The following is a 13344-nucleotide window of genomic DNA, read 5'->3' on the forward strand; positions in this document are numbered from 1 at the left end:
GTAAGACTTAGAATTCTTCAGTTTCAGTTTTTGGTTTTTGAGTTGTGGTGCTTAAGTTGGAATTGGGTGGAACCTTAGGGAATTCAGACTTGAGGCTGAGGGGGAGCAAGCCAAAGGAGTCTAGAAGCAGCTTGTGGTCGAAATTCTATCAAAGGTATAAGATCTAAACTCTAAACTTTGATGATCAGCTGGTTTTTACTGAGTTTTAGAGCTTAGGAGTGGCTATGGTGAAATCTAAGTTTGTGGATGCATGTGCTTGGGTTTTAGGTGTTTGGGGTGCTTGGGATGAGTGGAGTGTGTTCATGAGGTTGTTTTTAAGTTTGGGTAAGAGTTGGAAGAGGTTTGGTTGAGGTTGGTTTGAGAAAATTGCAGAAGAGAAATTTTGGTGCTGGGCTGTCTGTGACTAGCGCTACAGCGCTAGCCTTTGGGCGCTGTAGCGCTAGGCCATGTTGCTGAAAGGTTTTTGGCTTCTGCTTTTAGCGCTGTAGCGCCCTCCCAAGAGCGTTGTAGCGCTACCCTGCCTTCTGAAGGGGATTTTAGGGTTATTTGCAAGGGTTTTTGACCTAAGGTTTGGGGTTTGGTTCCACCACCTTGTTTGGTGGAACTAGGACATCCCGGGGGCTCGGGATTGGCCCCGGGGCTAGGTTTTGAACTTGAGGGTTGATGATTACCTTGGCTATGATTGTGTTTAGGTGAGCGCTAGGGCTCGGGGGCTCGAGGGGGATCGTGCTCAAGGAGTCAAGGGGTTAAAGCTTGTGAATTGAAAGGTAAGAAAACTGCAACCGGTTGTATGAATGTGATGGGACTAAGTGCTCCCGAGAATTGTATCGTGTCAATGTTGGTATCACGCCATGGGACATGCAAAAGCGACCTAAGAGTATCGTACATACTATTAGCGCACAGAGCGCAATTTGGCCACTAGGAGCCATGAACACTGGGATAACAGAGGGAGCAGCCTGTGAGCGCTAGCCCTGGCTATCGTTTATAAACTGTGCATGTTATGAGTTGATATGCCAAGTATGTGTGGAATACCTGACTATATTGAAAGGCTATTTGACTGAGACTATGTGATGCAACGTGAGCTATTGACTTGTCTGATAATTGCTTATGCTCTGTTGATATTGTGTTTTCTTGCTGGGCCTTGGCTCACAGGTGCTGCGTGGTGCAGGTAAAGGCAAGGGCAAGCTGGACCAAGCCTGAGGTGGAGAGCTCCGAGGTGAAATGTGCATAGCCAGCTATTCGATCACCACGATCGAGGAGTAGACTAGGACAGGGATAATCTAACTGCTTGTTTTGCCTTAGTATGGCTGGTTATTGTATCTGAGTCTCACAACTTTTGTAAACGATCTTTAAACTTGTATTTTTGGGATCCCGTGTAACCAGATAATGTTTCTTAATGAAAAGTGTGGCTTTCAAGACCAAAACACTTTTAACCCTAGATCCTTTGTAGCTTCTGCAACACGATTTTAATTAAATGACTTGATTAGCAAGTCTGACACTTTATAAACACATAGTGTAACGGTCTTGGCTATCCAGGGCGTTACATTCATAGCCTAACCTCCAACACGATATGTCCCTAACTTTTACGTCTTTTGGCAAGTTGGTCCTCAAACATTTTTTATTTTTATTTTTGAGCAAATTGGTCCTTAAACTTTCTATATGTTGTCAGTCATAATAAATATATAATTTTTTTTTGTGATAATATATTTTTAATACAAACAACAAAATAGATAATGTAGAATAAAAAAATTGAGCATGTCACCTCATCAATTATAAATTAATATATAGATTGGATAAACTCCAAAAATTACAACTGTTACACCCAAATTTCGAGAATAGAATTTATGACCTCGAAATGTAGACTCGTAAAGTGTAAGCTCAAAAATATCAATTAAGGGTTCGACACTTGTATAAATTATCATGTTTCTTGATTTGTTCTCATTGGTGACCAAGCACTAGTTAAGAAGGCTCGAGCTTAGGCATCAAGTTCGAAAGGATGAATCTTCTCCGAAGTCTGAGTGCAATTCGAACCTTCATTGCAAGCTCGAGGAGGTTGATCTCCGATGGTTGAGCTCGGTAAAGTCACTGGCTAAGGATAAGGTTAATCAGAATGACGAGCTCGTGATGTGGGTCGATCTGGAAAGTGTGTAAGTTGTATGTTCGAGGTCGGTAATTTAGTTTGAGGCTGCTATTTTAAAATCCCTATTCCTGAGGGATTTGTTATAATCTGATAATAAATCTCGATTATTATGGGATATTATGTAATAAATGCATTTATTTGTATTTATTTCAAATTTGAATTGTAACTTCCCGAAATAGAAGGGAAAATATTTTGTTAACTAGTCTATAAATAGACTGAAGAATTTCATTTGTGGATACACACAATTTGGTATTGAGAACACTCTGCTAAATTGCTTTGTTAAAGCTCTAAGAGAAGATCACCAGCCAATAATACTGACTCGTGGACTAGGCAGATTTTAACTGCTGAACCACATAAAATTCTGATTGTTCTTCTTTATTTTCTTAATTTTGTGTTTAGTGTTCTTCATATTCAAGTTGACGAAAAACGGCGTCAATAGTTTGGTGCTTTCATTGAGAGCATTAAGCAAGTCGTTAGATTGTTTAATCAGAAACCTCCTGAATTACCAATGGCCACCACGAACAACCCCAGCACTGGTGGGAAAACATTGCCCCAAATACAGAAGGAACAGACTCCGCGCACTGAAGATTACCCGCGACGGCCTGGGAAACAGCCCATGGCTGACCAGGGCCCAGAGGAAGGGAGTGCTTCCTCTGATTCTCAGGGACCGCCTGCTCCCAGGCCCGATGAGGATCTCTACTATAATCCAGAGAGATACATTCCTATTATTGAACTGGAGAATCGACAAGTGAGCCAACAATTGGCAGAAGCTACAAGGCGCAACGAAGAGTTGGCCAGACAAGCTGCTGAGGTCCAGGCACCACCCCGGAGGACAAGAGGACGTCCCCGAGGGAGCACGGATGCCAGGAGAGCTGAGCAAGGGGACCAGCAGGCTCAGCTGAGGCCGAGAACTAATACTGGTGATGAACACCCCAGGAGAAACAATCGAACTGAGGCAACTGACAATCCTACTGCAGAGCTATCTACGGGAACAAGGAATAACCGAGCTCCTCATGCAGCTCGGAACCCTAACCCAGAACCAGTCATGAACAATCCGGAACCTGTTCGAGCCAGTTCTCGACCATCCAGATCCAATAATGGGAGGCCACCACCATCACATATAAGACATCCACCCTCTCCAATAAGACACCCCTCACCGGTCCAAGAGGCACCACGACTAGTTCCTCAAAGGAATTAGGCATGAGAGCCTACACCACAAAGGCCATCTCGCAGTGGCAGTCGAGATGGGAACCGTTAGGCCAGACCCTGACAAAGGAGCGAAAGGGACACTACCTGAGAACACAGAGCTCCCCAACTGTTCGTGTAAAGCCCTGGATAGCCAAGACCGTTACACCGTGTATTTATAATAGTGCAGGACTTGCTAATCAAGTCATTTAGTTGAGAACGTGTCACAAAACCATTAATGATCTAGGGTTAAAGATTTCGGTCATAAAAGATACATTTTATATAAACAAACATTTTGAACAAGGGAACCCCAAAAGAACAACGTTTGAAAGTCAGTTTACAAAATTTCAAGGTATAAACAACCGCTAGCCACTCTAAGAGAAAAATAGACATTTACGGTCCTCCTGTTCCTGTCTCCTCCTCAACCGTGGTGGCCGAGCAGCCAATCATGTACATTCTCCCTTCAGAGCTCTCTGAATCAGGGCTGATCAAGCTTGCCCTTGCCTTTACCTGCACCACGTAGCACCCATGAGCCAAGGCCCAACAAGAAAATAAATCATATCATAAACAATGATAACAATTAAATAACTCTTTAAGCATGTTCATATAATTAGCAATCCACATTAATCACATAGTCCATAGACATAACCAGAGAATCTACAAACCAATACCCAGCTATTTATCATGACAAGTTCATCAATCAATAACGATAACCAAATCACATGATAATCAGGGTCAACGCCCTTAGGTCGTACCCTCTGTTCACCCCCACTGACTCCGGTCCGCTTCAACCGAGCTCAGAGAATATTAAGCTGTCCTCAGCTCCCAGCGGCTAAGCCGCACCCTGTGCGCTAGTGTAAACTCCGGGACTCTCAGGCCATTTGGTTATTATTCACATGGCATAATATCATCCTTCATAATGCATACAAAAAAGGGAACCCTTAGTCCCATTATAAATTCACAATCGGGTACAGTTTTCTTACCTTTAAATTTCCAAGTATTCTGATTACACGAGATGCCTCTTGAGCATGATCCGTTTCCCGAGCTCTAGCTTATACCTAGTCACAACCAAGATAAGGGATTCCATTAATAATTGTATAAAGGCTTCTGGATAAGGTTCTAACCTCCGGGACATCGAATTCCACTAAACATGGTAGTGGGATCGATCCCGAGCACCCTAGGTTAGGTTCATGTCCTTAAAAACTCCAAAAGGCCAAAAATCCCCTTAAGGATCGCGGTCCTATGGACCCATGCCACGGCCCGCCTCAAAATCAGAGGCTCGGCCTCCCTGGAAAACCAAACACGCGCCATGGCGCTCCCCTGAGGCGCCGCGGCCCGCCTCTGCCTCCGAGCCCTCTTGGCTTCATTGGGCCGCGACACACCAAGAACAGGGCCACGGCCCAACCCTTCGAACCTAGAAAATTCACCATTTTTAACAGTCAAATATCACTCAAATCCACCCAAAAACCATCCTAATAACACATTCAATTATCACAAACATTCTAACATGATTTCAGCAACATAACCCAGTAGAAACCTAGTCTGGAAACTCATCAAAACAACATTTCAATCTTTGAAACCCACAAGCTCAAGAACACCAAAACCAGTCAGGAAAACCTAGAATTCAAACACTATATCATAAATTGAAGCTTACCTTCACTGAAGAACCAATCCTCCAAAAATTTTCCAAGCTAACTCTCAAGTCTTTAGCTTCAATTCAACCTTAAATTCAAACCCAAGTACCCTTAGAATCCAACCATATCTACAGAATTTAACCAACAAAGATGAAACTCAGAACTTACCTTAACTCTTGATTAGATCCTTTAGCCAACCTTGAGCTAATCTCCAAAGTCCCAGCTCAATTTCTCTGAGTTTCCAGCCAATCTCTTCTTAGTTTCTTGTGGTTTCCCTTAAGTGAGAGAGAGAAGAGAGAAAAGGGTCAGTTATGACATCCTCCACTGTTTTCTTGGTTTTGTCTAGTCTATCCTTAAGCAATTAAGTCAATCCCAAGGCTCGGGGGTACCAAAAACGTCCCCAAGGGAAAAATGGTAAAATTCCCAAGTATTCCCACCTAAGCTTTCTAACCTCAAATATATCTCCAATTATTTATTTCCATAATCCGATAACCCAAATAACCATCTAATACCCGAAATACCCCTTGACTTGCCCTAAGTCAGGTATTAGGTCCCGTTGTGACTTTTCTGCTAACTAGCTCCCTAGGATCGCCTCATGTCGCATGCTGCAGATTTAACCACATAATAATGTGGCCCTCACCATTGTAACATATAATCACATTTACGCCCTCAACAGGCTAAATTTACAAATATACCCATTTAAGCTAGACGAGGCCTACATGCATACTAATACTCGTAGACATGCATTTCATATATATTCATATATTCATACAAACATGCTTATCACAGAATCATGCATTAAACTATTTAATTCACACATAAACCAATCGTGCCCTCCCGACACACTAATCAAGGCCCTTAAGCCTTATTAGTTATTTTGGGTCGTTACAACTATCCCCTCCTTCTGAGAATTTCGTCCTCAAAATTTACCTGAATAGCTCGGGATACTGATCTCGCATCACCGACTCAAGCTCCCAGGTCGCTTCCTCGACCTTGCAATTCCTCCACAATAGTTTAACTAGCGGAATTGTCTTATTCCGTAGAACCTTGTCCTTCCAGTCTAAAATCTGAACCGGTGGTTCCTCATAGGAAAAATCTGTCTGCAATTCCAAGTACTCATACTTCAGCACATGTGTCATATCTGAGACATACTTCCGCAACATAGAAATATGGAATACATCATGAATTCCTGACAACGATGGTCGCAAGGCCAACCTATAAGCCACATGTCCAATCCTTTCTAAAATCTCGAAAGGTCCAACAAATTGAGGGCTCGGCTTGCCCTTTACTCCAAATCTTCTCACCCCTCGCAGTGGTGAAACACGCAGAAACACGTGGTCCCCGACCTGGAACTCCACGTCTCTATGCTTAGGGTCAGTGTAGCTTTACTGCCTACTCTGCGAAGCAAACATTCTGGCTCGGATCTTCTCAATAGCTTCATTTGTCTTCTGAACCATGTCTGGCCCCAAATATTTCCTCTCACCCATCTCTTCCCAATGTATGGCCGACCTACACTTCCTTTCATATAGCATCTCATAAGAAGCCACTCCAGTCATGGACTGATAACTGTTGTTATATGAAAACTCAATCAATGGGAGATACTTACTCCAAGATCCCTCGAAGTCAATCACACACGCCCTAAGCATGTCCTCCAACACCTGAATCGTCCTCTCAGACTGTCCACCAGTCTGAGGGTGAAAGGCTGTGCTAAACTTCAACTGAGTCCCCATGGCTTCCTGCAGAGCTCCCCAGAACTTGGAGGTAAAGATAGGGTCTCGATCAGACACAATAGACTTTGGAACCCCATGAAGATTCACTATCTCCCTCACATACAACTCTGCATACTGTTCCACTTTGTAAGTCGACTTCACTAGCAAAAAATGAGCTGACTTGGTGTATCTGTCCACTATCACCCACACCGAGTCATGAAGCCCTACAGTCCTGGGTAAACCTCCCACAAAATCCATAGTAATATCCTCCCATTTCCACTCGGGAATACCCAAAGGATGAAGCAACCCCGCTGGTCGCTGATGTTCAGCTTTCACCTGCTGACATGTCAAACACCTGGCCATGTACTCCACCATATCCTTCTTCATCCCTTGCCACTAATATAATGTTCGTAGATCCTGATACATCTTCGTGGTACCCAGATGAAGCGAGTACGGTGTAGTGTGAAACTCATCTAGTATCTCTCGTCTGATCCCTTCATCGGCTGGAACACAAATCCGCACCTGATATCGAAGCATACCAACCTCAGAAATAGAATAATCCTTAGCTATCCTTGCTAAGACATTCTGTCTAACTTCCTGTAACTGCGCATCCACCAATTGACCCTCCTTGATCCGCTCTAGTAGGGTCGACTACAAAGTAACATTGGCCAATCTGCCCACCACCAGCTCTATCTTTGCCCTGGTCATCTCATCAGCCAATTCTCTGGAAATCTGAACAGAACTAAATAATTTCCCCGACTCCCTCCGGCTCAATGCATCTGCCACTACATTGGCTTTCCCTGGGTGGTAAAGGATATCACAATCATAATCCTTTACCAACTCCAACCAACGCCTCTGCCTCATGTTCAGATCTTTCTGGGTGAAAAAATACTTCAGACTCTTGTGGTTAGTGTATATCTCGCACTTCTCCCCATACATATAATGTCGCCACACCTTCAATGTGAATACCATCGCCGCTAGTTCCTAGTCATGAGTAGGATACCGCTGCTCATACTCCTTCAGCTGTCGTGATGCATAAGCTATAACTTTCTCATTCTGCATCAACACACAGCTTAAACCCATCCTTAATGCATCACAGTATACCACAAACTTTCCTTCCTCTGAAGGAAGACTCAACACAGGTGCAGTAATAAGACGTCACTTCAACTCTTGGAAACTGTTTTCGCACTTCTCTGACCAAACGAACTTCTGATTCTTCCTTGTCAACTCTGTCATCGGTGTAGCAATCTTCAAGAATCCTTCCACAAACCGCCTGTAATAACCCGATAGCCCGAGGAAACTTCAAACCTCCGAGGCATTCCTTGGCCTCGACCAATCTCTCGTTGCCTGTACCTTGGATGGATCCACCTTAATTCCCTCTGCGCCAACTATATGCCCAAGAAAAGTCACCTCTGGTAACCAAAACACACACTTCTTAAACTTGGCATACAATCGATGCTCCCTTAACCTCTGCAAGACCTGTCGAAGATGTTGCTCGTGCTCTGCCTCTGAACTGGAGTACACTAAGATGTCGTCGATGAAGACAATGACGAACTGATCCAAGAAATCTTTGAACACCCTATTCATTAGATCCATGAAAGCTGTCGGGGCATTGGTCGAACCAAAAGACATGACCAAAAACTCATAGTGCCTATACCTCGTTCGGAAGTCCGTCTTCAGTATGTCCTCATCCTTGATCCTAAGCTAGTGATAACCAGATCAAAGATCGATCTTTGAGAACACCGTCTTTCCTTGCAACTGATCTAACAAGTCATCGATCCTTGGTAGAGGGTACTTATTCTTGATGGTCAACTTGTTCAATTCCATGTAGTCTATACACATTCTCAGAGACCCATCCTTCTTTTTCACAAACAAAACTGGAGCGCCCCATGGAGAGTAGCTAGGCCTGATGAATCCCAATCCAGAAGTTCCTGTAGCTGTATCTTTAATTCCTTCAACTCTGCTAGTGCCATCCTATATGGTGCTCTCGATACTGGTTCTGTCCCCGATGCTAACTCAATAACAAACTGAATCTCCCTGCGCGATGGAAATCTCGGTAGATCTTTAGGAAATACATCCAAGAACTCACAAACCAATCTAGTCTCTCCCGGCCCTGTTGGCAAAACCCTGGTTGTAATGCCCTTGATAGCCAAGACCGTTACACTGTGTATTTATAAAAGTGCAAGACTTGCTAATTAAGTCATTTAGTTAGAAACGTGTTACTAAAACTATAATTGAACTAGGGTTAAAAGATTTTGGTCACAAAAGTTGCATTCCATATAACTAAACATTTTAGTACATGGGATCCCAAAAGAAAAAGCGTTTAAAAGACAGTTTACAAAATTTCAAGTTATAGGTACAACTATTAGCCACTCTAAGGGCAAAACAGACATTTAGGCTTTCCCATCCCGTACCACTCCTCGGCCGTGGCGGCCGATCAGCTGACTATGTACATTCAGCCCAAAGCTCTCCAACTCAAGGTTGGTCCACTTTGCCCTTGCCTTTACCTGCACCACGTAGCACCCATAAGCCAAGGCCCAGCAAGAAAACAGAATAACATAGCATAATCATCAATTAAACAATCAGATAACTCAAATAGTATAGTCATATACTTAACAACCCAAAATAACCATATAATTAGGCATTCAGCATACCTGGCTTATCAATTAACATTAATAACCAATTTACACATAATAACCAGGGTCGATGCCCTTATGTCGCACCCCCTATTTATCCCACTGACTGACCTGCTTAAACCGAGCTCAGTTAATATCAAGCTGTCCTCAGCTACCAGTGGCTGAGTCGCGCCCTGTGCGCAAATATTGATTTTGACACCCTTAGGCCGCTTATCACATGTCCCATGGCGTAATACCATCTATGACATCATACAGATATAGGGAGCCCTTAGTCCCAATACATTCACATATCCGGGTGTAGTTTTCTTACCTTTGATTCTGTTAGCTTTGATCAATGAAACCAACCTTCTAGCACGATCCCTTCCGAGCCCTAGCGTACACCTAGTCATATCCATAGATCAGAATCATCACCAAACTTCAATCCTAAAACCTAACCTCGGGACCAATCCCGAGCCCTCGGGAAGCCCTAATTCCACCAAACGGGGTGGTGAAATCAAACCCCAAGCTCCCGGGCAAAAACCCTAAGAAATAACCCAAAAATCACCTTCTGGAAATAGGGTAGCGCTACAGCGCCCTAAAGTGGGCGCTACAGCGCTACAAACAGATTCAAAAAGCCCTCTGACCACAAGGCCTAGCATTGTAGCACCCAAAGGCTAGCGCTACAGCGCTAGTCACAGCACAGCCAACCCTGTTTTTTCTTCCTTCGATTTTCCCCGAGCCAAACCTCTACAAAATCCTTCCAAACCTCAACCATATCCCAAAGCAAGCCTACCAACATCTATAACACATCCCATAAGACCAAACCATATGAAAATCAACCACATGCACCCCAAGATAAAGAATTCACCATGATTGAGCTTGAAGCTCAAAAACTCAACAGAAAACAACAGAAACTTCAGGACTTTAAAGCTCGAATTTCATACCTTCAATGGAGACTTTCAACCTAGATTATCTCTAGTATCCTTTCAGCCTTAAGCCCTTCACTTCCTTAAGCTTATCCCCCTTGATTCCATCCAAAACTCAAGTTTAGAAAACCATGTCAACCAAAACCAGAAACTCAAGAGAAAAACCTTGAAACTTACCTTAGTTGGATAACTAATCCCTGATGAATTCTCAAACTTGATCAAGGTCCCAAGTGCAAAGCCTTAGCCTAAAGCTCCTCTGAATTTTAGCTATAAGTTCCTTCAAGAAGTGGGGAAGAAGACCTAAACCGAGAGAGAGAAAAGAGACTTCTGTTTTTCCTTTTTTTTCTTCCCTTCTTTCCTTTTCTTTCAGTTTCCTATAAATTCTAGACATTCCACTAAGTGCATAAAGGCTGAGTAATACATATCTCCGATTTTATACCAAATGACCAATTTTCCCTCCCATAAATCCTAAGCCTTTAAATCAATCTAAGGACATTTTGGTCATTTACCCCCAATTCCCACTAATTCCTCGAATGTCTCTAATATTTACCGCTTACTTCCCAACACCAAACTAATCACCAATTATATTCCTCAATATCAAATAGACTCCAATATATTTCCTAAATTCCCAGAAATACCCCCAGGCTCGCCCCGAGCCAAGTATAAATCCCCGCCGTGACTTTTTCACTAAATCGCTCACTAGGATCGCCTCGAGTCACAAGCTGCAAATATATCCACATAATAATGTGGTCTCAACAATTTATCACAGATATTTACATTTATGCCCTCAACGGGCCAAAATTACGAATATGCCCTTATAACCTAATCATGCATCACATATAAGCATGCATTTAATCATCTAAATCACATATAATCCAGTTATGCCCTTCCGGCACACTAATCAAGGCCCTTAAGCCTTATTAGTAAATTTGGGTCGTTACACTGGTAGTGTCCACCACACTAGCCAGAAAACCTATACATCCTCCCTATAACAAGTCTCTGGCTCTCAATGCTGATATCATGGGTACGCGGGGTCCACATACCGCACCCATGAAAACGAAAGGATCCTCGCCCTCAGGCTCAAAATTCACCATCTTCTTCTTGCAATCTATAGTAGCCCCATACTTGACCAGCCAATCCATCCCTAAAATCATGTCAAAATCCTCCATGTCTAGCTCAATCAAGTCTACTGAAAGCTCCCTACTATCAACCATCACTGGCAGTGCTCTAATCCACCTCCTAGAAACTACCAGTTCCCCATTGGGCAATAAAGTCCCAAACCCCACAGTCTGATACTCACTAGGTCTACATAATCTATTAGTCACTTTACAAGAAACAAATGAATGTGTAGCACCAGAGTCAAGCAATACAGTAAAAGGAGAGCCAGCGCTAGAAAGCTGACCTGTCACCACCGAGGAACTAGCCACGCCTCGGCCTCTACCTGCGTCAAAGTGAACACTCGAGTTGGAGTCAAGATGTCTAACTTTCTTGCTTCACCTTTCTTCACTGATGGGCAATCCTTCTTGAGGTGTCCCACTGTTCCGCACACATAGCAGGCCTTAGCCCGACACTCGCCCTGATGGCGTCTTCTGCACCTTGGGCACTCAGGATAACTCCTCCATGCCACACTGCCTCCCAGACAGTCACCCTGAGCACCCCAACCCCTTCTATCAGGACTAGAAGCGGTCGAAGTGTCAGGGGTCTTCCTCTTCACATCACTGAGGCCTCCACCCCTACCAGACCCAGAATAAGGAGGCACCACTCTGCGACCCTCACGCCTTGCTGCACTTTCCTTCCAAATCTTGTTCTCCATTTCCTCAGCAGTAAGAGCCTTCTCAAAAGCTTGGGCATAAGCCGTCCCCCTAGGCACTGTTGTTATCCTCAAATCCTAGGTTATCATGGCATAAAGCCCTTTAATAAATTTGTCTTGCCTACCAGCATCTGTAGGCATAAGATCTGGTGCAAATTTCGCAAGTCTATCAAACTTTAGGGAATACTCAGTGACTGTCATGCTGGTCTGCACCAACCCCACGAACTCATTAACCTTCACTTCCCTGATGGCAACATTGTAATATTTCTGGCTGAACAAATCCTTATATCCATCCCAACTCAAAGTAGTGACATCCCTAGTCTGTGATGCCACTTCCACCAGATGCGGGCATCCTCTCTCAGTATATATATGGCACAGGCCACTCTGTCATAACCTTTTATCCTCATGAAATCCAGTATAGTAGTAATCATAGTCATCCACTATTCGACTTTCAGTGGATCAGGTCCTCCCTCAAAAGTTGGGGGATGCTGCTTTCGGAACCGCTCATACAATGGCTCCCACCTGTTCCCAACTTCTACTGGCTGAATAACTGGTGCCATTACAGATGGCACAATAGGTGCAACACTCCCTGATGGAGCCTGCTGGCGTAGAAGATGAATCTGTTCATCTTGGCTATGAAGTCGCACTTGCATCTCTGCCATAATCTACTGCTAGTTCTCAGGGACTGGCGGAGGAATCTGGCCCTAGCCATCACCTCCGGTCCCAGACCTAGTGCCGGCTAGTCGTGTTGATTTCCTTGGACACATAGCTATCCAATTTGATCTGCAATCAACGACTCGGCAATCAGACCATGATGACAGGGTAAAAGTCCAAAATCCACCAATGGAACATAACCAATCATAAACAATCAAGATATAGGCATTCATCCATACATTCACCCATATATACGCGATATGCAGTTAATCCTTCAAATATTAATTTACATGCATAGCAATGCTAATAAGCACATCTCAATATTATCACACACCAGTCAAGGGCCAGGCCCTATCAGTATCTCATGCTTCCTATTAATCCAACAAATAACAACAATCATAATTCTTTCCAATCACTGCATATAAGCACATATACACATTTACCAAACCCTGAATCGAGCTTGTCTCTAGCAGCAAATGTACATGTCTAGCCGGTCTTTAGGAACCCTTAAGCCTAGGACGCTCTGATACCAAGTTGTAACGTCCTGGATAGCCAAGACCGTTACACCATGTTTTTATAATAGTGCAGGACTTGCTAATCAAGTCATTTAGTTGAAAACATGTCACTAAACCATTAATGAGCTAGGGTTAAAGATTTTGGTCATAAAAGAT

The 13344-nt window shown here is 43.6% G+C and overlaps 1 protein-coding gene across 1 annotated transcript; it reads left to right on the top strand.

Annotated features, from left to right (window-relative positions):
• Nucleotides 1–2648: 2648 nt before the first annotated feature.
• Nucleotides 2649–3338, top strand: LOC133796202 (pollen-specific leucine-rich repeat extensin-like protein 1). The gene has a single exon (XM_062233681.1). It carries the CDS (start codon nucleotides 2649–2651, stop codon nucleotides 3336–3338), a length of 690 nt encoding a protein of 229 aa, XP_062089665.1.
• The last annotated feature ends 10006 nt before the right edge of the window (nucleotides 3339–13344 follow it).

This window comes from Humulus lupulus, chromosome 8, assembly GCF_963169125.1.
Source record: "Humulus lupulus chromosome 8, drHumLupu1.1, whole genome shotgun sequence".
Lineage (NCBI taxonomy): Eukaryota > Viridiplantae > Streptophyta > Magnoliopsida > Rosales > Cannabaceae > Humulus > Humulus lupulus.